General features: G+C 46.1%; 3 protein-coding genes across 3 annotated transcripts; 1 reads left to right on the top strand and 2 right to left on the bottom strand.

The window, feature by feature from the left end:
* Nucleotides 1-10,442: 10,442 nt before the first annotated feature.
* Nucleotides 10,443-13,850, bottom strand: LOC127785047 (uncharacterized). Its single transcript, XM_052312469.1, has 5 exons — nt 13,555-13,850; nt 13,080-13,129; nt 11,247-12,068; nt 11,002-11,154; nt 10,443-10,917 (listed from the first exon to the last, which is right to left on the bottom strand). The coding sequence occupies exons 1-5, from the start codon at nt 13,640-13,642 to the stop codon at nt 10,534-10,536; spliced, it is 1,497 nt and encodes a 498-aa protein (XP_052168429.1). The 5' UTR covers nt 13,643-13,850; the 3' UTR covers nt 10,443-10,533.
* Nucleotides 13,851-17,091: 3,241 nt separating this feature from the next.
* LOC127783594 (nucleotide pyrophosphatase/phosphodiesterase-like) lies at nt 17,092-21,775 on the top strand. Its single transcript, XM_052310783.1, has 11 exons — nt 17,092-17,530; nt 18,401-18,492; nt 18,613-18,679; nt 18,763-18,882; nt 18,995-19,087; nt 19,239-19,368; nt 19,561-19,642; nt 19,725-19,857; nt 20,053-20,258; nt 20,358-20,483; nt 21,006-21,775. Exons 1-11 carry the CDS (start codon nt 17,306-17,308, stop codon nt 21,622-21,624), a joined length of 1,893 nt encoding a protein of 630 aa, XP_052166743.1. The 5' UTR covers nt 17,092-17,305; the 3' UTR covers nt 21,625-21,775.
* A 338-nt stretch (nt 21,776-22,113) lies between these two features.
* On the bottom strand, nt 22,114-25,856 carry LOC127785042 (probable inactive purple acid phosphatase 27). The gene is made up of 9 exons (XM_052312464.1): nt 25,647-25,856; nt 25,471-25,562; nt 25,289-25,367; nt 24,705-24,824; nt 24,482-24,574; nt 24,279-24,417; nt 24,054-24,135; nt 23,834-23,966; nt 22,114-23,210 (listed from the first exon to the last, which is right to left on the bottom strand). The coding sequence occupies exons 1-9, from the start codon at nt 25,854-25,856 to the stop codon at nt 22,224-22,226; spliced, it is 1,935 nt and encodes a 644-aa protein (XP_052168424.1). The 3' UTR covers nt 22,114-22,223.
* Between the last annotated feature and the right edge of the window lie 1,452 nt (nt 25,857-27,308).

The raw sequence follows: 27,308 nt of genomic DNA, 5'->3' as shown, positions 1-27,308 counted from the left end.
CCGGCCGTCACTCCGACGCCGGCGGCCACTTCCCTCACCTGTCGCCACTCCGGCACTGACGACCACCACGCCACGCCAGCCGCCTCTCCGGCGACGGCGACCACCCAAGCCTAGCCGTTGACTCGTCGGCCACGTTCTTTCCCTCCATGTCTCCGCCCGGGGGACATTCCTGGCGGGATGTTGTCGCAGCGGGGCCACAGGCCAACCCGGATCTGGAGGAAGGACACTGGACGGAGGTGAGACGCAAGACCAAGCAGCATTCATGGCCATTCAAGACGACGAAGCCTGTACCTCGCTGGCTGCAAGGCAGATGCTTCAATTGCCTAGGGCTTGGCCACCTAAAATCTTCCTGCCCTGAGAAGGTGCGGTGCTACAACTGCTGGTACCCAGGGCATTTAGCGAGAGCGTGCCCCTCTTCTCGTGCAGCCAAAAACGGCTTGGCGAAGGTAACCACCACCACCACAACTGCTGCGGCTGCGGAACCAGCTGCGAGGCAGCTAACTTCAACTGCTAAGCGGCCGCCTGCCTCGGCCCCTGCTCTCCCTCCTGCTACGGCGCGGCCGGCGAAAGCGAGAGCGGCCGGCCAGCAACGAGGGTCATTACAGGCCACGGCAGCGACATCGCAAGAAAAGGCGTCGCCTGGAGACAGCATGTGTGGCTTCCAGATTTGTGCCGAGCAGCCGCCGCGCTTTCTGGAAGAATGGCGTACTGGAGAACCAGACCTTCGGCCGGAAAGGGGAAACTACACCATTTCCTGGACTCCGCGCATGGTCGAGATGGAGGCCATCTTCGAGCAGAAAGCTCTACTGGCCACGGTGCTTGGGCGGCAGCCGGCGGTGTCGCCAAGGGAGATGGCCACGATGCTCGTCGAGTGTGGCATCCTTCCTTCGAACTTCCGGGTGGAGGTAACGACCCCTGAGGACTACCTCATTGTGTTCCGTCATGCTAGGGATAGGGAGTGGGTGCTAGAAAAATCCAAGCAAGTTTTCTTCCAAGAGGCACCGATCTCCTTCCGGCGCTGGGACAGGCGCCTCCAGGCCAGGAGCTCACGCATGCAGTTTTTCACAAAGATGTCCTTCGAGGGGCTACCTCAGCATGCTTGGGATGATTCTGCACTAGCCCAGGTGATTCGGGAGCTTGGAGGCGAGCTCATGGAGATGGTTTCGCCGGCGGATGCCAGGGTGCTCACAGTATTCGCCTGGCTGAAGAATCCAAGCAGGGTGCCCAAGGTCCTTGAGGTGGAGATCCCAGAGCGGGCGGGAGGCAGTCCGTCTCGCTGGGACAGGCGTCTAGGGGCAACCCTCGTCCCAAGGGCGCCCCTGCGTAAGCGATGCCTAACCTACGACATCATCGTCCATATTGAGGAGGTCATCGACCCAACACCGTTGCACTCCACCGACGGTTCTGACGATGATGACGACGACCCGCGGCGTATCACCTATTCCTGCTGGGCAGGCAGGGTGGATGGCACCGGGCCGTGGAGATCGGAGCAAGGTGGTGGCCGGCTGTTTGGGGGGGCCAATGGATCGGCAGGCGGTCTCCCTGGGCGCTCCTGGGGAGTTTCGCACATGGTGCAGCGCGTGATGAATGAGGCAGATGAGGCCAGCACGTTGCCTCATCCTGCCGCGGTGGTGGAGAATGTCGCACAGGTGTTGGAGGCGGGGACGGAGATTGTGGTGGCGGGGCATGAGGTGCAGGACAGGATGGAAGCTGTGACAGAGGCGTTGGTGATGGGGGTAGATGCTGCGGTGGCGGGGATAGAGGATGCGGTGGCGGGGACGCAGGAGTCGGCAGCGACGACGACGATCATAGTTGCCCCTTCCACTGGGATTTGGTTCTCGCCGCAGGCACGGCAACCGCCAGCGCCAGAAGAAGAAGAGATGCATGTCACTCAGTCTTATGCCCCGTCCATTGTTGGTTGTCCCCTGCCGACAAAGGAAGTGCAACGCAGCCCATCGGCGGTTCAACTGCGCCGGGATGAAGAGGAGACGCAGCATCATCCCAGTTTGTCGCTGGAGGAATTAGAGGGGGGTGGGGTGATGAGTATCAAGACCCAGGTGGACAAGACGCCGGTGCAAAACAGATCGGGGGCCGAGTCCGGCGAGGACTCTCCGCTAGCCCGGTGTGAACACGGCGACGACTCTGGTCGGGGCGCAACAGACGAGGGATGGGGCCACTGGCCGGTGCGCCCAGCCACTGCGCCAGCTACAGTACGGATGTCACGCGTCTTCAACACTCTTGCCAAGAAATTGCAATTTGAGGATCTGGAGCAAGATCACGCAGCTCAGCTGCCAACATTAATGACTACCCCGTTGGGAGAAGTTATAGAGCAGAGAGAAGACGAAGGCGGGAACTTCGTTTTGACTTCAGGCGGGAGCAGGGTAGGACCAGACCAAGAGGAAACCCTCGATGCTGCCGCTGGTTCTGGTACTCACCAGAATGGAGTGCAAATCCAAGTCCACATCTCCCCCCTGTCCATCTCCACAGCTGAAGAACGAGAACAGGCTGATGGGCTAGCACTTGATGCTGTGGGTTGGACGACAACTCCCGGCCCAAGATCTGGGGGAGGGGCTGGCCTCATCTCTGAATGCCAAATTGTATACAAAAGGCGATATACGACGAGATCCTAGCACATAATCTCCGACGAAGAAGCCCAGCAGGTCGGGGATTTCATCAACTCCATCACTGCCACACCACAGCCGTCAATCATGGGGAGTAGGCCGCCGGCAACGGCGCCGGTCTAGAAGGGAAGACGCAGAAATGTAATTCTACCGGATTTTCAGCCCTGGAGGAGCCAGAGACTGCAGAATCAGGGAAACGGTGCCCGCAAACACGTAATCTCCAAAGCCCAGAGAATAACTATGAAGAAGATGGGGGTTACAGAGGAAGAAGACCAGATAAATGACGACTCCATCAAGCGTTACCTGGGTCTGTTCGACCACCCACTGTCACCGCAGCATGTCGAAGCACTGGCAGAAATGCTGGATGTGGATATTGCACAGAACAATGGATCGGCTGATCTCCTAGCGCTTGGCTCCCCGCTGAGCAGCCATAGGGCCCTCGCTCACCGGTGTAATTCAGCTCCCTGAGGGCCGAAGAGGAGGGACTGGGGTCCCTGTGTACCTTTTGTTTTTCTTATGTCGATGTCTTCATTAAGTTTTTGTTTGGTGGGTTGGAATGTAAGGGGGCTGAACAATCCTGATAAAAGGACCTTGGTTCGGGAGGCGGTGGTGTCTTGTGGTGCGTCAATTGTTTGTTTTCAAGAATCCAAACTTGAAGTAGTAGATGCTGCTATTATTTATGAGTTATGTGGCACTGGTTTTGATAGTTTTGCGGCTTTGCCGGCTGAAGAAACTAGAGGTGGAGTGATCATTGCATGGAAGGGCGAACATTTCCAAGTTTCTCTTTTGCAGCAAGGGAGATGGTCAGTGTCAGTATCTCTAAATTGGATCTTAGGAGGAAGATCTTGGACACTTACCTCTGTCTACGGACCACAGCTGGACGATGAAAAGCTGCTCTTCCTTGATGAACTATCTGTAGTTGCTGCAGTAGCAGGTGATCAATGGATGATTACTGGGGATTTTAATCTGATTGCTGTAGCGGCTGACAAAAGCAACACTAAAATCAACAGAAGGCTGATGAATGCATTCCGGAGCAAACTAAACGAGCTTGAACTCAAGGAGCTATATCTCTTTGGCCACCGATATACATGGAGCAATGAGCAGCAACGCCCGACGTTCGTGAAGCTTGACAGACTATTTGTCACCACAACTTGGGAGGTAAGCTTCCCAGAAGCACATCTGCAGGCCTTGAGCACCTCAGGCTCTGACCACTGTCCGTTGCTGCTGACGTGTGGTGATCCGGTACCAAAGAAGAGAAAATTCAGATTTGAATCTTACTGGACCAAAATTGAAGGGTTCATGGACATTGCCAGAGAAAGTTGGGAACAGCAAGTAGATGCAGAGGATCCTTATGCAATTCTCTATGTCAAGATGGCTAGACTTAGTAAAAAGCTTTCTCAATGGGGGCAAAAGAAAATCAGCTACTTCAGGCTACAAATTCAAATTGCAAATGAAGTTATTCTAAGGTTAGATGTGGCACAAGAAAGCAGGTTGCTGACCGACCTTGAACGCCGACTGAGGGCTGCCTTGAAGGGGAAATGTCTCGCCTTGGCCTCTCTTGAAAGAATAAGAGTGAGACAAAGAGCAAGAATTCGAAACCTCAAGGAGGGTGATGCTGGCACTGCCTACTTTTACATGAAGTTGAGGGCAAGAAGAAGGAAGGCTTTAATACCAAGGCTTGAGCACAATGGCAAAGTGGCCACGACACAAATTGACATGCAACAGTTAGCTTGCGAATACTTTGAAACAATCATGGGGTAGGCAGAAGGTGATTCAAAGCAATTTAACTTGCAGTCCATTCAGATGGCTAAAGGAAACTTGGCATCCTTTGATGAAAACTTCACTGAAGAAGAGGTCTGGGCAGCAATAAAAAATCTGCCAACTGAGAAGTCACCAGGCCCTGATGGATATACTTCGCTCTTCTACCAAAAATGCTGGGTTGTAATCAAGGATGACCTTATGGCGGCCATGGGGAAATTCTGCACTGGAAATAGCCAAAATCTTGAATTGTTGAATTCAGCACAAATCACACTCATTCCGAAGAAAGAAGCGCCAACCATGTTGAAGGACTATCGGCCAATTAGTCTCATTCATAGCTTCTCCAAATTGGCAACAAAAGTAATGGCACGGCGGCTGGCAACAAGGTTGGATGATCTGGTACCCCACACACAAACGACATTCATCAAAGGCAGATCCATGCATGAAAATTTCATATTTGTCAAAGGTATGGCTCAACAGTTCCACCGGCAAAAGAAGGAAGTTTTACTCCTGAAGCTTGACATCTCGAAGGCTTTTGATATGGTTTCATGGAGCTTTCTGCTGAACATGCTGAAATACAGAGGGTTTGGCCCGCGCTGGAGGTCTTGGCTTGCTGCACTTTTCTTGACAGCACAAACAAGCATTACAATAAATGGGGATGACTCAAGGGCAATCAAACCAGCAAGGGGACTGCGGCAAGGAGATCCTCTGTCGCCTCTTCTCTTCGTCTTGGTCATGGACACACTTCAAGCAACTCTTTTACAGGCAAAGAGGCAAGGAATACTTTCAGAACTGAACACCAGAAAACGTCTACCAAACATTTCAGCTTATGCCGATGATGCAATGCTTTTCGTCAAGCCTCAGAGGAAAGAAGTGCTACTGATCAAAGCAGTCCTAGACCTGTTTGGAGCAGCATCAGGTCTGAAAGTCAACCTCCTGAAGAGCTCCATCACGCCTATACACTGCAACCAACAACAATTAGATATGGTCTCTAAACTGCTCCCATGTAAAGTCGAGGAATTTCCCATTATCTACCTGGGACTACCACTATCTATGAGAAAACCAACCAAGGCAGAGCTACAACCAGTCCTAGACAAGTTAGCAGGCAAGGTTGCAGGTTGGAAGCCAAAATTACTGTCACCTGATGGTCGACTTTGCTTAATAAAGAGTGTTCTGATGGCATTACCTGTGCACTTCCTATCAGCGCTGCAAATGCCGAAATGGGCGGTGAAAGAAATTGAACGCAAATGCAGAGGATTCTTATGGAAGGGACAAGAGGATGTAAGTGGAGGACACTGTCTAGTGGCCTGGAAAAATGTTTGTGCGCCAGTACAGAATGGGGGATTGGGAATTAGAAATCTCGACGCCTTTGGTCAAGCGCTAAGACTAAAATGGTTAGCCAAAAGTCTTGAGCAAAAAAATCGACCATGGGCCAAGCCAGGATATAAACTTGGAGAAGACGTGGAGAAAATCTTTAACTCAGCTGCTGAATTCTGTGTTGGAAACGGCAAAGACACAAAGTTTTGGACAACCAATTGGCTAAATGGTGGAAGCATTGCTTGGCGATGGCCGGTACTGTCCACTTATGTTGGCCGCTCACAGCTGACAGTGGCACAAGCTTTAACCAACAACAGATGGGTCAGAGATCTGCAAGGTGCACTCTCCAATGAAGCCATGGCACAATTCTTCTAGCTCTGGGATGAAGTACACACTGTCGAGCTAAATCTAGAAGAAGACACCATTCGCTGGAAGCTTTCCTCTGACGGACTTTTCACTGTATCTTCAGCCTATAGCCTTTTCTTCATGGCAAGAGAGATTTGCCCTTTCAGCGAACTTATTTGGCACATTAAAGCTCCATCCCGAGTGCGCTTCTTCCTATGGTTGGCTGCCAAAGGTCGCTGCCTAACAGCTGACAACCTGGGCAAGAGAGGATGGCAGCATGAAGATTGCTGCTCCCTTTGTCAGAGTGAAGCAGAGGACTGCCTACATCTGTTCGTAACATGCGCTTTCACCAGGAGAGTATGGAGGATGATGCAGGGATGGATTGGAAACAATTTCCTCTTGCCTACAGAGAACGAACCAGCCCTGGCAGATTGGTGGATGAAGGCGAGGATGGCTTTTCGGACGGGCTACAGGAGCATCTTCGACAGTGTTTTCGCGCTAACATGTTGGCTGCTGTGGAAAGAACTCAATGCGCGTGTCTTTGAACAGAAATTTCGAAGCATGGAACAGCTTGTGCAAGATATCAAGGAAGAGGCCATTGTCTAGAAGACGGCAGGAGTGTTCACAACGTGCAATAGCGAGATCACGTAATATGCATTGTAATTTGTAGAAGTTTTCTAGCTTACCGGGTCAGGGCTTTTGCCCCAATCTGTTTTCGACAGCATACTGTCGTTGTAAGCTCTTTAATTGTAATGTACCCTTCTTTTCTTAATGAAATTGGTCGACCGAACCTTTCGGCCGACCCGGCAAAAAAAATGCCATTAGGGAGTGTATATGGCACCAGATTTCCCGCATGCACAAGCAAGGATAAAAGATTAAAAAAAAAACTATTGTGAAGGTAAACAACTGGTTCTATTGGAAGAGAAAACAATACTAGTAGCTTATAAGGCATAGGAGCACTAAAGATCCATTCACAAAATTTTATCTAGGTGACATACTGACATAGGACCACCGGTGTGCACAGTTAGAGGCTACTTAGAGCAGTCATAGACTCATAGTGAATCCTCACTTCTAATATCTTAGAGGCTACTTAGAGTCTTCCATTGTCGGCTTTTGGTGACATACCTCTGGAAGGTCTAGCCCTGAATATCTTGTTTTTTTTGTTGCCTTCAGAATTTGCAACTTGTTGACAGAGTGATCCCTTTCTTTTAGCCGCTGAATCAATCGAACCATCTACAGATACATCAGGCATAGTTATGTACAGACATGAACAGGGAAATAAAATAGTAAGGTGGTGTCCTTAACAGCTGTCCTATACCCAAAACCTCCTTATATGCTTTCAACCAAAGCAGGGTACTAGTAATCTCTTGCTTCAATAGAAAAAAGTAGTGAACTGTGTCAAGTTCTTGCTTATATTGGTCATTGGAAGCAACAAATGCAATATAGTTTTATGGGTGCTTAGCTTCATCGGTTCCCCCATGGAGACATTGCACTCCTTCCTAGTTCCTCCCAACTTAACCCCATATTTACCCCCATACAGCCCATACTACAGTAAAACTAGGCACGGAGGCTCCCATGTTATCTTTGGGAGATTTGCTCCGATCCAATAAAAAGTACCTCGAGCTACCGGTACCGTGAGGTATCAAATCGTTTTTAATCGTTGGAACGGAGCAAATCTCTTGGATCTAACAATGCCAATCCTACCTAACTAGATCTAACGATAAAAAATGATTTGATATCGTGAGGTACCGGTACCTCGATATACTTTTTGCTAGACCGGAGCAAATATCTATCTTTGCACACCTAAAGTCGATCTCATATATTTTTTAGTGCATGGATGATGACAGTCAAAATAAACATTGCTCATCGCACTACTACACGATTGATTTTACTGGATGCCCCTCTTTTTGTTTCCATGCGGTCCATAAGTGGAACCGCACGGAAAAATAGGGGACCGGCGCTGGGGTGTCGCCCGCACGGGAACATCAATTTTCCCGTGCGGGCGTCCTAATCCAACCGCACGGGATATTCCTCCCTCCTTTCCCTCCCACCCACTTCAAATTTTTCCTATCTCTCTCTTCCTTTTTCCCTTTATTCCCTCTCAATCACTCCCCTTTCTCTCTACCCTATCTCTTCTTTTATCCCGTCCTCTCTCTCAGCCTCCCTCAACCCTCTTTCTATACCTTATCTCTTCTCCCTCAACCACTCCCTCAACTGGCTGGGGCGAGGTGGTGGCGCTCGGGTGCGGCGGCGGCTGGGCGAGGCGGTGGTCGAGCGCGGCGGCGGCCTAGGTGAGGCGGGGGCCAGGCCGAGGTGGTGGCCGGGCGAGGCGGCCACCGGGCCGAGGCCGGTGGTTGGGCGTGAGGCGGCGGTCGGGCGTGGTGGCGGCTGGGCGAGGCGGCCGCTGGGCCGAGGCGGCGGCTGGGCGATGCGGCAGTCGGGCACGGCGGCTGCCTGGGCGAGGCGACGGCCGGGCGCGACGGCGAGCAGCGAGGCGGCTGTCAAGACGTCGCCGAGGGCGCTGACCGCATGGCCCTCGCCGTCGACGACCACGGGGCTGTCGCCGACGACTTCTGCGGCGCCACTGCCTCACCTTCCACCACCGCCACACCTTCCACCACCTCGTCGAGAACGCCTACCTCCCCCACGTCCTCGCCGAGGGCCGCGCCGTCACCGTCCGCAACCGCCAGCGCCGCCTCTTCACCAACGGGTGGCGGCGGTCGGGCGCGGCAGCGGCGTGGGCGAGGCGGCGGCAAGCAGCGAGGCAAGGCTTCGTCGTCGCTTGTCGTCCTCCTCATGGTCGTCACGTGCATCGTCAAGGCAGCGATGTGGTGGCCGACGGCGATTTTTGCTTTTTTTTTTTTTGTTTTTTTTTTGTTCCGGGTGGTATAACACAACCGCACGGGATAATCGATTATCCCGTGCGGTCGGTCTGTCCGCACGCGAAAATAAGATACCCGGCTGCAGACGGGCCGTACAACCGCACGGAGAAATCTTGTCTGTAGTAGTGTCGGTCTAATCACACAAAAAGAAAACTGCGAATATCACACAAACACTGCCGAGTAAACGTCGTTGCGACGGCCGACAGTAATATGAACAGGTTACAGATGGCAAAGACGGTATATATGGAGATTAGATTAGAGAGGCAGGAGGCACGATGGAGGGAAGCTTACCACGGCCTCGGATGTGCCGCCGCTTCCCCATGACGCTGACGCGGCGGAGGGATCCGATATCAAGCAGAGAAATCGACGATTTCGCCGCTCTTCTCCCTCTCTCTCCGCCTATATATTTCGCTTGTTCAAGGGGAGAGGAGGAGGAGGAGATGAGAACTCGCCGGAGGCCGTACGTCGTCGTCGCCCTGATCTGGAGCCTCGCGGAGTTGCGCTGCTAGGTGCGAGAGAAAGGAGATATTTAACTCATCGTAATATGGAACGGAGGGATTTGTAGTACTACGGTCTGATACTCTGATCTATTCAGGTTCATAGTCCTAATACCGAATAAAAACCTTCCATAGATGATACTAGTATCTTTGAATTTTGCCCAGATCATTAATGAACTGATAAAATCTGGACAAATGTTGTTTTAATAAAAAAACAAAAAAAATCAGCTTTTTTTTTTTGACTTACGGAGAAACACGTACGGCCGCTGCATCTTATCCAGTCCTGTTAAGTTTCTTCTCATTTTCCTAGCAAAGATGGCGATTCTGACACTTCGTTTGTCGGATGGGAATGTTTGGTCGCACCAGTCATTGCGAGATTAGATCTTACTCTTTACTCTCACCGTCCCTTAATATAAGAAATTTTGACATTTTACTTATATTGTTTTACCTTTGTCTTATTCAAAAAAATTTGGAATTATTTTTTTGTGACTTGCTTTATTATCCAAAGTATTTTAAGCACAACTTTTTGTTTTTTATATTTACACAATTTTTTTTAAATAAAACACGTGGTCAAACAATACAAACAAAATGTCAAAATTTCTTATATTAAGGTACGGGGGAGTAGTTTCTTTGGTTTTCCTTCCTTTATCATGTCCCCTTCCCCCCTTTTGTATTATCCCTGTAAATAACTTTTACTTCTCCTTGATACAAAATGTGCTTCTTATGTATTCCAAAAAAAAAAAACATTCTTTTCATTTTATTTGAATCTTGGTCGTTCATATTTTCTAATGATAAAACGGAAACTTGCAAATATTCTCCGCGCGTCAGTTTTGGTTACACCTTTTTTTTTTTGTTAACCTGACACTTTAGAACAAATATTCTCCCTTCTTTCTGTTAATATAAGGGAACTTGCAATACATCTGATGCACCATGGTTAAAATTTCACAAGCAAAAGTTATAGTAATTGTATTATCCTGTTCAAGATTTGATGATAAAAGCAAAACTATATAATTATCTATTGGACAGTTCTAATGCAGTAGTTCAAGAGAGAAAGCACCGGACACTTTAAAATCACCGAATTACCAAGAAAATTAAGTTGAAGAAAAATAATAATTACAAATATGATTCAACAGCATGGCAACGGCTGCAAGGCTTCACAACATTTAGCTTGACCGTGGAAGGAACTTTTCGCTCGATGTATGTTTGGATAGCCAGGACTGCCCTGTTGGCTTCCGTTATCATGATTTTGTCCATAGGAAAGCATCTGTCGTGTTCACCTGTAGAACAGCTGAAAAAACCACGAGTTGTATCCAGTGTAAGGTACTTGAGTGCAACTGTATTGTCAAGAATATAACATGTTAGCTCGATCAAGCTCTTTGCAGAGTAGAAACCGGTGATCTCCACACTCCGGAGGTTGTCATGACGGTGTCCTGGCATTTGCCTCATATGTGAGGAATCTCCAATAATCGAGTCATGCTCCATGTGGGTCTGCGATATCTGGACAGGAAAACCAATAATAAACTTTTTCATTTGATGGGCTAGTCACTTAATCATAAGTTTGCAGGATTAAAATTGACTTACACCCAAAAGGAAAGTCTCCAAGGAAGGGCAAGCGTCGAGAAAATAAACCAGGTAAAGATAATTATAAGCTGGGGAAGATGAGATAATGGTATGATCAATGGTCAAGCACTTGAGATGGAGGAATTTGCTAGGCAATATTGGTGTATCAACCATCTGCATAAAAAGCATAAAGATCATCAGGCTGAAGGCATGAATATTGTTATATGGACATCACAAGTCTATGATCATTTATGTTTTTTGAGTACCTTGTCAGTCGAGCATTCGAGGGTGAGAGTTTCAAGATTTGGCGCATTGGATGGAAGCTTTGCATGAGCATAATACATAGCATCGGGGTAGTGCAAGGATAGTCTCTTCATTCGCAACGATTCGCCAAGCAAGAGTTGTGCCTGCCTACCTCCAAAGTCAAAACTGCAAAGATTTGGAGCCTTATTCTCAACTACTTGAAGAATTCTGCAATCAAACACTTCTAGGTGGCTGAGGCACTGCAACAGGGAAGGTATCTTCAGACAAATTATTCCATTGCAATACATAAGTTCTAACTGCTCCAAACAATGAGAATTTGAGAGAAGGCACCCTAACTCATCTCCTGTAATATGTACATTAATCAGATGCAGCCTTGTCAGGTTTCTCAAGTCAAGGTTGATTGTGGGATGGAAGCCACAATTGCCAAGATAAAGATGCCGCATTGAGCTTGCTCTCCCATCAGCTAGAAGTGAGCATGGGAAGCTGTACTCCATATTGAATGAAGATAGAGATAGGCTAATGGTGAGTTCTTCGATCCACGGTGTAATAGCAATCTGATGCCAACTATCGAAATGATGGCTGATGCTAGTGCTCCTTCTAGTATTGTAAAAACTATTATATTGAAACTTTACCGACTTGATGCCAATTCCTGAGTGATTTTTCATAATGCGGTCAAATTTGTTGATGAAATCCGAGCCCAGTATTCCAATACAACATATAAGATTGGGATGGCATCGCCAGGAATGATGAAAAGCACGAGACACGCATGCTGCACGAGCAGCATCTTTGAATGACATTAGGGAGTGTATATGGCACCAGATTTCCTACAAGCACAAGCAAGGATAAAAGTTTTTTTAAAAGAATTGTGAAGGTTCAATTGGAAGGGAAAGCAGTACTATTAGTAGCTTATAAGGAATAGCTCTTTGGGATTTGTGGTACGCAAACTGAACGGCACATTTTCATTTTTCTCCTTTTCCCTTTCAAAGTTTTCTTAGTGGCTATCGGGAAAAAGATAAAGCAGATTGTAGCCAGTGACTAATTATGATCACATAGTATGAAACCTATTCTTGCTTGAAGTATGCAGCGGTAGTCAACAATGTTATGTATGAAATGATGCTTTTTTCCCTACAATATCATCCTATAAATTAGTCAAAGGTAATGAAGAAAAAAATAAACATGTATCTTAAGGACAAATCGCACATTGGGGGTTCTGGTAAACATAAACATTGATCATCAGGAAACTGGTCGAGACCAGAGTAATCACATAAAAGAAGTACAGGAACCCGCTGATAAGTGAGGAAGAACCTTTAGAAAGTGAACTGCCTTAACAAGATTATTAAGGTGACGCCATCACAAACAATTTTCTGCTTGAGTGATAAAGGTGCAACAGCTAGAACAGAGAAAAGGTGCCCTCATGCAGAATTGTAGAAGATTGCAGCTCTAAATATCTGTTCATAAATCTGGATCAGGCTCACTAACATGTAGGCCCAATGAACCATGGACCCATCTGTCTGTGACAAAGACATGGTACCTTTGAGTTTGAAGGTAGAGGAAAAAAAAAAACGCTGGACACCGGGAAGGACCCAATGTCAGATTTATTAAGAAAGAGGGTGAGCGCGTCCGGCCAGAGTCGAACGCGGGTCGCGGAGAGCACAACGGCTGCACCATACCATCTGCGCTACGCGCAGTCTCAAGGTAGAGGATCTCAATCCTTTTGATCTAGCCACCATATGACCACCAGTGTGTAGTTAGAGACTACTTAGAGCAGTCATAGAATCATAGTGACCCACTTTGCTTCTAATATAAGTATTTCTTATCAGCATTAGGTACCATACCTCTGGAAGGCTAGGCACTGAATATCTTGTTCTTTTGGCGCCTTCAGAATCTGCAACGTGGTGACAGAATGAGCCCTTCCTTTTAGCCAGTGAAGCAATTGAACAAACACATCATTTGCGTGGTTATATGCAGACATCAATCAACAGGGGAAAACATCAGATCAAAGCACATGAATGAACACGAACAATTCAATTTGGTTCAGTTGTCCAGCTTTTTGTGAAAAGAGCGGGTATTCACTCCAATTTGTTTCATTACTTCCTACAAATCAAATTCAACCGAGCATTGCTACCTTTTACCTCCCAAAAGAAAAAAACAATTCTACACTATTTTGTTCCTAAATTCCACAGATCATAATGTCCCATTGCCCCTTCTTGAATTTCTTGCAAGCGAGATGCTCTTTTTTTCCCCAAAAAAGCAATCGTGGCTATCAAACACAATTGCTGAAGAAGAAGAAGGTAGGAGAGGGAGGGCTACTGCGGGGTCGGAGTTGCCGTCGCCGCCGACGGCGATGCCGCTCCTGTCGCGCAGACATGAGACGCTTCGGATCCAGCGTCTTCCCCATGGCAACGCGGCGAATACCTCGCCGGAATTCGCGCCGTCGCCGGATTCGCCTCGCTGCCACCGCCGCAGCAGAGGTGGAGTCCGAAGACCTAAGGGCAAAGGGAGTCCGACATGGGCCGGTCCTGTGCTGATATGGGCTTTCTGGGCTGTGATGGGCTCGGAAGATAGAGTCCGGCCTTCACAACCAGGCTCATGTCGGTGGCAGCTTGACAAACTGAGTCTATTCTTTTTTGTTAATGAAATTCATTTCTGATCTTCACTTCAAAGAAATCACAACTAATTACTACAAGGTTATACACGGCTATAAAATTAGAAAAAGTGATACTACCTCCATTTTATATTATAAAACATTTTGACTGTTTTAGTCAAACTTATTTAGGTTCGACCAAATTTATAAAAAAAATATTAGCAACATGTACAACAATAAATTAGGTTTATTAGATGCAACATTAAATATATTTTGATAATATGTCTGTTTAGTTTTATAAAATGTTTCTATATTTTTCTTTAAACATGATCAAACTTAAAGAAGTTTGATTAGAAAAAAAATCGAAACGAGTTATAATATAAAACGGGGGAGTAGGCACATGAATACTAGCCGAGGCGGATCAATGTTACGTTGACAATTCAAGAGATGGTGAATGACCATGCATGAGGTTGAATTAGCTGCAAATTAAGCTAAAGGGACACACTTGGTTAAGGGTATGTCTTCACATAACGTGTTGTAGAAGTGATTAGAGCCTTTGATGTTTAGGGATGAATATACTCCCTCCTTCCCTAAATGTTTGACACCGTTGACTTTTTTAAACATGTTTGACCATTCGTTTTATTCAAAAACTTTTGTGATATGTGCAAAACTATATGTGTACATAAAAGTATATTTAACAATAAATCAAATGATAGAAAAAGAATTAACAATTACTTAAATTTTTTGAATAAGACAGACGGTCAAACATTTTTAAAAAAGTCAACGACGTCAAATATTTTGGGACGAAGGTAGTATATAGCTAGTCTGTTGCAAGTCAATACCCTCGGAGAAACTGCCTTGGATGAAATTCCTTCCTTCCCTATAAATTATTACACCAAACTATACAGATAACATAGGCAGTGACACGAATCATGGCATATCCGAAGCATAACTCGCAATTAGTCCGCGACACCGACCAATACGCAAATAATCTAAATTCTAACGAGTACGTGACATGGGATCAGCGGATATATCATATATGAACCGGCTAATTAATCTAAAACTCTAAACTTCATAACTCTCTTTTCTTTCCCCAAGACTAACGCAAAATCATATACACACGCAAAATTTAGGAGGAAATTGAACCTATCGATTTATTTTGGCCGTCGAATGCATGCTGAGATTATGGATACGCGCTGAAAGCCTGTTTGGCACAGCTCTAACTTCAGTTCCACCTCTTCTCAAGCTGGAGCTCAGCCAAACAGTTTCAGCTCCACCTAAAATTAGTGCGGAGCTGAGTGGAGCTCTCTCACAAAATGAACGAGAGGTGGATCTAGGTTTAAATAGCTTCACAACTCCACTCCAGACTTAACTTTTAGAGTTAAATTTAAGAGTTGGAGCTTTACCAAACAGACCCTATGATTCGTGTAAGTTGTAAGGGAGAAAAATCGCGTGCGGGGGATGACTATAAAATGCCCTTGCTCCAGAGCGAGCAAATTAAGCAAAAGAACTTGGTGGGCACCTAGCACTAGCAGCGACTGTGGTATATATGGGAGGAGGAGGAGGAGGCGGCGGCGGCGGCGCAGCCTGGCTGGCGTGGCTGCTCGTCGTCGTCGCGGCCATCGCCGCCGTGGGGCACGGCGGCGGCGTGCAGCCGCTGTCGCGGGTGGCCATCCACCGCGCGCGCGTCGCGCTCGACGCGTCCGCCGCCGTGCGGGCGTCGCCGTCGCTCCTCGGCGCGCAGGTACGTACGTGAGCGTGCGCGTCCTTTAATCCAGCTTTTGCCGTGCGCCCTCCGTTCGTGCCGCTCTCTGCGTTCTCTGCAACGCACGGCAAAGCTACTGCCTCCGTCTCAAAATAAGTGATGTCGTAAGTATCCGTGTTTAACATTTAACCGTTTATTTTATTTAAAAAAATTAAAAAAAATAGTCACACATAAAATACTATTTATGTTTTACCATCTAATAATAAAAAAGTAATCATAAAATTTTTTTAAATAAAATGAACGGTCAAACGTTTGTTTTGAAACGAGTGAAGTACTCGACCACACTACACGGTAGCAACATTGCGCATACCTAATTAGGTATACTCGCTCCATTACATATTTCAAGTAGCTTTAACTTTTCTACTCAAACTTTTTTTGAGTTTGATAGTATCACTAGAAACATTTAGCTACATTTATAACATCAAATTTAAATTAGTTTTATTGAATTTAACATTTAATATATTGTGATAATATTTTTGTCTTTGTTGCTATAACTTTGTATAAATTTGGTCAAACTTTAAAAAAATTGATTAGAAAAAGTTAAAATAACTTATAATGTTAAATGGAGAGAGTAGTGTATAGTTAGGCTGAGTTTGCATTAGCTTCTCAGTTGGCTACTACCCCGTATTTCGTAAGTGCATTATCCAAACCATTAAGTTATATTTTTAAAAAAACTTTTGTACGTAATTTTTTATTAAATTATGTTTAATTTATTAATTAATATTCAATTAATCGTTGGGTAATAACTGTTCGTACGTACCAAGGAAAAGCCATCCATTCCGTTGTATCAAACCGAGCCTAGCAGTGTTTGAGGAAAAAGAAATGAGAAGATATTCAAAACGAGATAAACAATTAGCACATGATATTTTAAACTTGAAAAATAATTACTATGAACTATTTAAACAAGTTTCCTATATTTTTTTAAATTTAAAAGACATATTCCTCCATCTCAAAATAAGTGCAGCCGTATGATTCAAATTTGAACTACAGCGTTACACTTATTCTCGAACGGAAGGTGTATCGTTTAACAGTTTTAAAAACATGCACTACTGTAACCACTCATCTGAAACGTAGCTTTAGCGACACCACACAAGCCAGGCCTGGTTTAGTTCCCAACGTTTTCTTTTCAAACTTCTAACTTTTCCATCACATCAAAAATTTTATACACACACAAACTTCCAACTTTTCCGTCACATCATTCCAATTTCAATCAAACTTTAAATTTTGGCGTGAATTAAACACACCCCCAGTCGAGCGATTTACTTCAAATTTTAGAGGATCAGATCAGACGAAATTCAAACTAATCAAATGAAAGTGTAAAAATCCTTCATCACAAGTAATGCGAATAAAAATAGTGACCGGTCAAACAATACCGCGCGTCGAGTCAACTCCCGGCCCCAAAACTTATCAATCTGTCCCCGCGCATGTGAACTCAAACCCATCCGATCGGTTGACTCGCAACTGATCATGCGTAGTACCCCCCGAATATTCGGACGAGATGATCACATCATCACGCGTCCCCTAGAAAAACCCACTCCGCCGCCGCCGTCGTCGCGTCGCACGCGGCGCCCTAAAACAGCAGCCGCCGCGCCGGCCGCTCGCCACGTTCACACGAGCGGGGCCGGCCTCTCTCACGAGAGCAAACCAACAAACTAGTTCGGCGAGCGAGCTCGGTCAATCGGGATACCGCCAAAGAGTGCGTGCGAGTGGCAATGGCGATGCCGCTGGGTGGGATTCTCCTCCTCTTCCTCGTGCTCCTCGCCGCCGCCGCGGCGGGCGGCGGCGGCGGCGTGTGGGCGTTCTCCTCGTCGTCGTCGTCGTCGTCGTATTCCAGGATCGGCGAGCAGCCGCTGTCGCTGATCGGCATCCACCGCGCGACGGTCGGCATCGACGCCGCGGCTTCCGTGCAAGCGTCGCCTCGGCTTCTCGGTGTCAAGGTAGGTACACACTCGTCTCTTCGCCCTGCTCGCCGGAATCCCGAGCTCCGGCGGTGGTTCGCCGGCCGGTTTCGTCTTAGCTCAGCTCGCCGTTGTGTTTGGCGCGGCGAGGAGAGACGACGACGTGTTTGCGCGATGAACCGTACAAAATTTGGATAGATAAGCCAATCGCCGTCGCCGTTGCAGTTCGGAACGAAATCAAATTTCTCAATATCTCAAACATCTCCTAATGATATCAATCGTTCTTCCTCTCGCCAGATTGGATTTTCCTTTTTTTTTAAAAAAAATGGAGAAGATGATTACATCACTAGCCTCTGCATGAGTCATGAACAAAAGCTGGGGATCGGGGCCTCTTTAGATTCCAATATTTTTCTTCAAACTTCTAACTTTTGTATCACATCGAACTTTCCTACACACACAAATTTCCAACTTTCCGTCACATCGTTCCAATTTTTTCAAAATTCCAATTTTAATAGTGATGCCATGTTTTTAGTGGCGAAATGTACCATGGATATTCTTCGAAATTGATTGATTGATTGATTGGTGGATGGGTTTGAGTGTATTGCCCATGCTTGTGCTAGATTGCTAGTGTGGTCACAGGCCACATGGAATTGCTTCCCACGCCTGATAGGGTCAAATGGTATTTGCTTCGACTTTCCATTTGTCAGTGTACGGTTTTGATGCACTACGATCTGCATGATTGATCCCATTTCGTTTTTATCTTAAATTATTGTTGCTCCTATTGGTATTCGATGTGATCGAATCAAGATTTGTCTCCTCGTAAAAAGAAAATCAGGATTTCTTTGACCCATTTCCATTGTTTATTTTTTTACATGAAAAAAATTATATCTGACACTGTTGTGGATACAGGGGGAAGATACTGCCTGGGTAACTGTTGATTTCGCAGCTCCGCATGCGAGTGACGGCGATTGGATCGGAGTATTCTCTCCTTCGAATTTCAAGTATGAAACAAGTATATTTGCCATGGATTTCAAAATTTGAATAGTGAGACCATGTGATGTGAGTTTGTAGATTACAATCACAATGACCATGATCTGATGAACTCTTGCACTTTCCTGCAGCGCGTCCACATGCCCCGGTCCTTCTGGATCAGACTCAGGACCTGTTATATGCTCTGCACCAATAAAGGTTTGTAGGAATAATAGCATCATGTTTGTAAAAGTTCTGCAAATGAACTCCTAAACTGATTTTTTTTGTATGTCTGGTTTCAGTATCAGCTTGCAAATTATTCTTCAGATTATGGCAAGACAGGAAAAGGCACTCTCAAGTTTCAGTTGATCAATCAGAGGCAGGACTTCTCCTTTGCACTGTTCACTGGTGGTCTCTCAAATGTGAGTTCAAAACATCACATTGTAATTTTTTTTTTAGATAATTCACATTGTAATTTTATCCAGTCCTTATTACTAAAGAAATGGCAACTGACTTAATGTATTTCATTTCCAGCCAAAGCTTATCGCAGTATCAAATAAGATCGCCTTCGCAAACCCGAAAGCTCCGGTTTACCCTCGTCTAGCTCAAGGCAAATCCTGGAATGAGGTGAATTATCTTCTTCTCTCTGACTCACATTTGCAAATCATCCTCTTCTCTCTGACTCACATTTGCAAATCTAGATATACAGATCTAATATGAGATGCATCCTAGCTTAAAACGTCAAATCTCTGAAGAATTTGTTGCTTTGTCTTGCTAGATGACTGTCACATGGACTAGTGGTTATGACATCAAAGAGGCATATCCCTTTGTTGAATGGGGCATGAAATGGAGCCCTCCTACGCGCACAGCAGCTGGCACCATCACTTTTGATCGCGAAAGCTTATGCGGTATGGACCGTATAAAAGATCCCTTTTATGCATTATCTTCTGTATATGCATATAATAGCATGAAATTTGTGAGGAGCTTGCAAAAATGTCAAAATTACACAATCCTAGATGTCCAATCTTGATGCCCTGATGTGGTTTAAATTGTCTGAAGTTAGTACATTGTGTTCCTCACAGTAGTTTTTGCTTGTGCAGGAGAACCTGCCCGTACTGTTGGTTGGAGAGATCCAGGTTTCATACACACAGCATTCCTGACTGATTTATGGCCAAATAAAGAGTAAATTACTTCCTATGGCTCTATCAACATTTTTTTTCAATTGTGAATACTGGTCTTCTGACTATGCCATTTTTCCTGCTAGATACTATTACAAGATTGGACATATGCTACCTGATGGAAAAATTGTATGGGGCAAATTTTACTCCTTCAAAGCACCTCCTTTTCCTGGGCAAAAGTCACTGCAGAGGGTTGTCATTTTTGGTGATATGGGAAAGGTAAAATATACACCAGCGCAAAATGTATCGATAGTTTTAGTACTCTCTCCTTCAAAAATAATTACTCCCTCTGGTAAAAAATATTTATCGTTTGGGACAAGATTTAGTTAAACTTTTAAGTTCACTGCTTAGCTCAGTCCTGAAGCAAAACTACCTCATGTTTCTTCTGAATTCACATGGTTTTATCACTTGCAGGCCGAGAGGGATGGAAGCAACGAGTACAGCAACTACCAGCCTGGATCACTGAACACAACCGACACACTGATCAAGGACCTTGACAACATCGACATTGTATTTCACATCGGTGACATTACCTATGCCAACGGGTACATTTCCCAGTGGGATCAGTTCACTCAGCAAGTCGAGCCGATCACTGCTCGAGTCCCCTACATGATTGCAAGGTCTTTCTTGATGAACATCTTTGGTTTATTAAATCTCCAAGCCGGTTAACTAATTCTATGATAATTACTAACATGTTTGATACGATTGGTTTGATTCAGTGGAAACCATGAACGGGATTGGCCAAACAGTGGATCTTTCTTCAATGGGACAGATTCTGGAGGGGAGTGTGGGGTGCTTGCTGAGACCATGTACTACACACCCACAGAGAACAGGGCAAACTACTGGTAAGTCTCAGACTCTCTCTGTATATATAATCAACTCAAATTTCAATTTCCATTTTTTTTAAAAAAAATTGAATACGTTTGTACTGAATTTTGAATATTTTTTTCTAAATTTTAGTTGGAGGCACATTCTTAGTTTATAAAACCAACAGAAAAGGCATTTTTTGTTTTTGAAAACCGGATGTTTCGAGTAAGGTCGAGATCACAAACTGGCTCGGTGATGTTCAAAAAGTTCAAACTAAATCTGAATTTTGTTGGCAAATTTTGGTCAAATTTCATCGGTAGTCAACGGATTTCATGAAAAATAAAATAAGGGAAACCGTTTCAGAAAGCAGTTCAGTTTTGCGGACTCTGCACGTCCTACTGGGATCCACCGACCTGAAATTTTCATTCCGAAATTGTGAACCCTGCTGTCCACTGGTTGCCATTGTAGACCGGAATGCCTGAATTTTGAACAAACAATCTTTTATTTTTTTTTGCTAAAATTTAAAATATTCGAAATTTGTTCTGAACTTTGTTGGGCAGGTACAAGACGGACTACGGGATGTTCAGATTCTGCGTGGCGGACAGCGAGCACGACTGGCGGGAAGGCACGGAGCAGTACGCGTTCATCGAGAGCTGCCTCGCCACGGTGGACCGGAAGAAGCAGCCATGGCTGGTGTTCATCGCGCACCGCGTCCTCGGCTACTCCTCGGGCTTCTTCTACGGCGCCGGCGGCGCCTTCGCGGAGCCGACGGCAAGGCAGAGCCTCCAGAGGCTATGGCAGCGGCACCGCGTCGACCTCGCCTTCTACGGCCACGTCCACAACTACGAGCGGACGTGCCCGGTCTACGACGGGCGGTGCGCGTCGCCGGAGAGGTCGCGCTACTCCGGCGCGGTGGGCGGCACCATCCACGCGGTGGTCGGCGGCGGCGGCAGCCACCTGAGCAACTTCACCGCCGAGGCGCCGCCGTGGAGCGTGTACAGGGAGATGGACTACGGCTTCGTCAAGCTCACGGCGTTCAACTACACGTCGCTGCTCTACGAGTACAGGCGGTCCAGCGACGGCGAGGTGCACGACAGCTTCACCGTCCACCGGGAGTACCGCGACGTGCTCGCCTGCGTCGCCGACAGCTGCCCGCCGACCATCCCACCGGCGACGTGATCCAGCTCCGGTGATTCTGCCGGCGACGTGTGCACTATTGCTGCTTGGTGGTGCTTGCGGGCCTCGTCTGTAATCTTGACTTGTCAATCGTGTGTAAATTGAATTGCGAAATATTTCGAAATTAAGTCAAATAAAGAAATGTTTCAAAATTATGTGTTTTAAATCCTTAATTACTCCTCCTCGTCTGAAAATTAAACAAGTTATTTTCAAATTTGAATGCAAACGAAGCAGATCCCCACCTCTCCGGGCTTGATCCGCACCGCACAATGTGGATCGGACGGTTCATGGCCCTCAAGGGGGTTCGGCGAATAAATCTCCGAACCCCTCCTCGCCTCGACTCGTACTGGTTTTGGTTGGATCGGGGCAAGAGGAATTCACAACCCAGTGAACTATAATTAAAATATTTAGATATATATATATATATATATATATATATATATATATATATATATAATCAAACAATTAAATCCTTAATTACCTCGTAGAATTCACAACTCAGTCAGCTAATTCATTATAATATGAACAGTTTTCCTACTGATCTACTCCATGTTCATGTGAAATTCAAATTTTTAATTTGAATTTGGTGAGGCGACGATTAGTTAGTTGGCCAAGGTGTGGGGGTCGCAGGCGTCGACGGCGCAGGCGAGCACGTCCTTGTAGCCCCTGGTGATGGAGAACGCGTCGAGCACCTCGCCGTCGTCGCTGCGGATGAACTCGAGCTCCAGCCGCGAGTGGTCGCGCGCCGTGAGCTTCACGTACCCGTAGCTCTCGCTCCTCGCCGCGCTCCACTGCGGCCACTCGCCGCCGGCGTACCCCCTCAGCCTGGCGCCGCCCGTGCCGGCCACGACGTGGATCGTGCCGCCCAGCGCGCCGGTGTACGCCGCCGCCGGCGAGCTCCCGTTCCCGCCGCCCCCCGCCGCCGCCGGCGCCGCCGTGCAGGTGTTCTCGTAGACCGGGCACGTCCGCTCGTAGTTGTGGACGTGGCCGTAGACGGCGAGGTCGACGCGGTGCTTCTGCCACAGCGGCTGCAGCGTCCGCCCCATGGGCTCCGAGAAGGAGCCCTCCCTGGCGTAGTACTCGTTCGACGAGTAGCCGAGCGGGCGGTGCGCGGCGAACACCAGCCACGGCTGGTGCTTCCGGTCCGCCGCCGCGAAGCAACCGTCCAGGAACGCGTGCTGCGCCGTGCCGGGGCGCCAGTCGTGCTCCGTGTCGCCGACGCAGAAGCGGAACATGCCGTGGTCGGCGGCGTACCAGGGCTTGCCGCGGTTCGCCGCCGCCGGCGCGCGGAAGTAGGTCTCCGCGGGGACGCCGCACTCGCCGTGCGAGTCGTCGCCGCCGTAGAAGCCGCCGGTGTCCCGGGACGTGCGCTCGTGGTTGCCGCTCGCCACCATGTAGGGCACCCGGGAGGCGACCGGCGAGATCTGCGCCGTGAACTGGTCCCACTGCGCCAGGAAGCCATTGGCGTAGGAGAGGTCGCCGATGTGGAAGACGGCGTCGTAGTTGGGCAGGTCCTTGATCAGCCGCTCCGTCGTCACCTGCGCCCCCGGCTGAAATCCGGCGAGCTCATTGCTCCCATCACTTTGCCCCTGTCCCAACAGAAAAAAAGAAAAAAAAACTCAACCAATACACTCCAAATTCAAATTTACACAAAAAAAACATGTATAGACACTATATTTTAAATTTAAACAGATACCCTTAGCCACTACTTCCATCGTCCTAAAATAAAAACATTTTTAGCATAGTGCCAAGTCAAATATTTTTAACTTTGATTATTAATAGAAAAAAATAAAAAAAACTTAATCATGTAACATTGATGTTACTAGCCTTATCATTAAACAAACTATCAGAATATGTAACTCTTTTTATTTAAAACATTTTATTTTTATATATATTGTCGGTCAAAGTAGCATCTTGAAGACTATGTCGAAGTCTAAAAATGCTTATATTTTGGGATGGAGGGAGTACGTTTTAAATTTAAATTGAAACATAAACTCTTAGCTACTACACTTCAAATTTAAATTTAAACGGAAACTCTTAGGTACTACACTGTAAATTTAAATTTAAACAGAAACCCTTAGCTACTACACTTTAAATTTAAAATTTAAAGCATATTACAAGTTTACAACAGATGGAAACAGATCAGCATGCATTTTCAAATAAAATTTGAACATTGTCATCAGAATGTGCACAAGTTTGATGAAATTCTTACGAGTCCCATGTCTCCGAAAACGACAATTCGCTGGAGTGAAGCTTGTCCAGGGGAAGGTGATGCACGGAAGGTGGACGACTTGCCCCATACTATAGTTCCATCCAGTAGCTCGTGTCCCATCTGATAAGAATACCTAAAAGAAAAGCATGAAAACTACATGAATATTGTAAATTAAAATAGTTGCTGAGAAGCTCAATGCATGTTCTGTCAGTGTTCTTACTCCCTGTTTGGCCACAAGTTCTTCAGGAAAGCTGTGTGGATGAAGCCTGGATCTCTGTAACCTTCTGCATTAGCTGGTTTACCTGAAAAATTTTCCAGCTAAACAGAGTCAACTTACCTGTAATTCTGAATTGAACTCAAACTTGTACTAGATTTTGTAATATATGTACAAGTTTTTTTTAAAACATAATTTGGATGTTTTTCAGTAAGTTGCTCTGAACTTTACCACACAAATGGTTTCTGGTGAAGGTGAGGGTGTCGGCCGGCGATCGTCTAGCTCTAGCATTCTCCTTCCCGTTCATTCTCCACTCCACAAAGGGGTAAGCTTCATCAACGTTGTAACCACTTGTCCATGTCACAGCCATCTGTCATGAAAACCAATTACATCAAGAAACCAACTAAAAATTTATGCAAATTATGCAAGCTCACCTCATTCCATCCTTTTCCTTGTGAGAGACGAGGGAAGACAGGAGCTTTCGGGTTGGCAAAGGAGATCTTGTTTGAAACTGCAACGAGTTTAGGCTGCAAAAGAATCGTACAATTAGCTACATTATCCTAGCTCCTAGCTCCAATGCTGTTTTTCAGCAAAGAAGATCAAATCCTAATCATAGTTCCAAAGTTCTAAAGTCATGCAGTGTAAATCTGAACTCACATTGTCCTTGCCACCGGAGAACAGCCCGAAGGCGTAATCATAGCGCTGGTTGATGAGAAGAAAGCTGGTGTCGCCGCTGCCGGAGCTCATGAAACTCGGCGAGATGTTAGCAAACTTGTACTGATGAAACAGACACCAAAAACAATCAAAACAATCAATCTCATCCAGCCATTGAGATATACACGCAATCTGTATCAGAATATACATCTTGTTTTTCTTTCCCCCTACTACTCCCTCTGGGTTGATAATATTTATCGTTTTGGACAAAAGCACGGTCTCAAAAAAATAACTTTGACCATTATTTTTCATTATAATATGTATAAAAGTGTTAACAAATATATGATTTTATTAAGTGTTTTTTAGGACTAATATATATATATATATATATATATATATATATATATATATATATATATATATATATATATATATATATATATATATATATATATATATATATATGTAATCACCACATTTGAAAGACAAATATATTAAAAATGATTCATAATCAAATATTCTAAAGTTTAATCCCACCCTTGTCTAAAAGGGCAAGTATTATCAGGCCGGAGCGAGTAATCACCAACCTTGATGGGAGCGACGGGTAATCCAGCAGGTGCTTCATCTTCACCTGCTGCATTGATTCTGCTACTGCTCATGATCAAACTGCAGCATCACACACAGAGGGGAGGGGTGGTCAGATTGGATTAGGAAATTTGAAGCTAACAATGTTCAGTTGATCGATCTTGAGGTGGATAAACGAGCTTACTCGAAATCGGCAGGGGAGAAGAGCGCGATCCAGTGGCCGTCGGTGGGCGCCGGCGTCGTGAAGTTGACGGTGACCCAGGCCGAATCCTCGCCCTGCCGGCCGCCGGCGAGAGAAGAAAACAGGTGAGATTCAGAGATCTCATAAGCTTGTATTGCGCGAGGCTGTGTAATACTCACGTTGGTGCCGAGGAGCTCCGGCGAGGCGCGGATGGCGGAGCCGGCGTCCATGGCGACGCGCGCGGCGGCCATGTTGAGCGTCGAGAGCGGCTGGATGTTGTCCAGCGTCGCCGACGTCGAGTTCACCGCCGCCGCCGCCGCGGGGCTCACCAGCAAGAAGGCGGCGGCGAGGAGAAGCGCCGCCTGGAGCACGCCGCGCGCGGCGCCCATCGTCCTCTCTGCTCGCCGGCGAACACACGGCGAGGCTTGAAGAAGAAAACTATGGCGGGGAGGAGGAGGAGGAGGAGGTTGGAGGCTTTGCAGGTCACGAATTTATAGGGATTTTGCTAAAAGTTTGGATGAAATTCGTGTCGTTAGTCGTTAGGCATCTGGTTATTCTGGTTAGTTTCGTTTGAAATTTTATCCCGAACTAACGACGCAGATAATCTACGTGATTTTCTCAAGGCTTTGCTATAAAATCTGAAACGTCTCTCCTACCTCGATCTTGACCGCACGATTTAGATCGGACGGTAATGCAGGCCCAGTTCTGGGTTACCTATCCTCCGAGGGGCAAATGGTAATATTCAACAATTCTAGGGTCCTATATGCAAATGTCGCGACGCCCTTTCTCCCGCGCCGATCTGCACCGTGCAAGATGGATCGGACGGCTGTAAGCCTATGTTAGGGGGTACGGGGAATAAATGTCCGAACTCCTCCTTATCCTATTCCCTCCGTTTAAAAAAAAGACAAACCTGAGTTTATATGTCCAACATTTGACTATCCGTCTTATATAAATTTTTTTTATAATTAGTATTTTCATTGTTATTAGATGATAAAACATGATTAATACTTTATACGTGACTTATCTTTTTATATTTTTTCATAATTTTTTCAAATAAGACAGACGGTCAAATGTTGGACACGGAAACCAAGATTTATCTTTTTTTTTTTTTGGGACGGAGGGAGTACGGCGCAAAAGCTCGCGACCCAACCTCTACCGCTTCGATCTGTGCCGCACAATGTGGATCGTACAGTTGATGGCCCTCACGGGGGTTCAGTGCATAAATCTCCGAAGTCCGAACCCCTCCTCGCCTCGATTCGTACAGACTCTGGTTGGATCGGGACGGATTTGCGGCGCAAGTGCAGCTATATTGTATGGGCTGGAACGGGCAGCCCACACTATTTAGGGCAGAACGTGATTGCAGTTGTGTATCTGGCCGAAATTATTTGGGCTTTTGGGTCTATTTGGTTCTCTACCCTACCAATTAGTTGGTAGTGCCACTACCAATTTTTTTGATAGGGCAAAGTTAGCTAGTCTATATAGGCTCCGTTCGTTAGTCCTGAAAAGTGTGGATTAAATTTTAGATTAAAGTTGCACGCTTTTCAAACTACTAAACGGTACGTTTTGTGCGAAACTTTCTATATGAAAGTTGTTCTAAAATACCAGATTAATCCATTTTTTAAGTTTATAATAATTAAAATTCAATTAATCATACGTTATTACAATTAATCCATTTTTCAAGTTTATAATAATTAAAACACAATTAATCATACGTTATTACAATCTCGTTTTACGTGAAACACTTTATCTTCAGGAGATTCAAACACCACCTATGTTTGGTTTAATACCAATAAAAAGCCAAAATTTAATGAGTGAAGAAGATTCCAGAATATAGCCAAATT

Source organism: Oryza glaberrima, chromosome 9 (genome assembly GCF_000147395.1).
Source record: "Oryza glaberrima chromosome 9, OglaRS2, whole genome shotgun sequence".
Taxonomy (NCBI): domain Eukaryota; kingdom Viridiplantae; phylum Streptophyta; class Magnoliopsida; order Poales; family Poaceae; genus Oryza; species Oryza glaberrima.
This window is presented reverse-complemented; position numbering and strand designations above follow the sequence as displayed.

What these genes read in the sequence shown, in the direction of transcription:
- LOC127785047 (XM_052312469.1), bottom strand. Translation starts at nt 13,642, where the DNA reads ATGGGGAAGACGCTGGATCCGAAGCGTCTCATGTCTGCGCGACAGGAG. An exon ending in ACGGCAACTCCGACCCCGCA is followed by an intron (nt 13,130 to 13,554) that starts GTAGCCCTCCCT and finishes ACCACGTTGCAG; the next exon opens with ATTCTGAAGGCGCCAAAAGA. An exon ending in CAGTGCCTAGCCTTCCAGAG is followed by an intron (nt 12,069 to 13,079) that starts GTATGGTACCTA and finishes TTGTGCTTGTAG; the next exon opens with GAAATCTGGTGCCATATACA.
- LOC127783594 (XM_052310783.1), top strand. Translation starts at nt 17,306, where the DNA reads ATGGCGATGCCGCTGGGTGGGATTCTCCTCCTCTTCCTCGTGCTCCTC. An exon ending in CTCGGCTTCTCGGTGTCAAG is followed by an intron (nt 17,531 to 18,400) that starts GTAGGTACACAC and finishes TTGTGGATACAG; the next exon opens with GGGGAAGATACTGCCTGGGT. An exon ending in GATTTATGGCCAAATAAAGA is followed by an intron (nt 19,643 to 19,724) that starts GTAAATTACTTC and finishes TTTTCCTGCTAG; the next exon opens with ATACTATTACAAGATTGGAC.
- LOC127785042 (XM_052312464.1), bottom strand. Translation starts at nt 25,856, where the DNA reads ATGGGCGCCGCGCGCGGCGTGCTCCAGGCGGCGCTTCTCCTCGCCGCC. An exon ending in TTCTCCCCTGCCGATTTCGA is followed by an intron (nt 25,368 to 25,470) that starts GTAAGCTCGTTT and finishes GTGATGCTGCAG; the next exon opens with TTTGATCATGAGCAGTAGCA. An exon ending in AACTTGTGGCCAAACAGGGA is followed by an intron (nt 23,967 to 24,053) that starts GTAAGAACACTG and finishes CTTTTCTTTTAG; the next exon opens with GTATTCTTATCAGATGGGAC.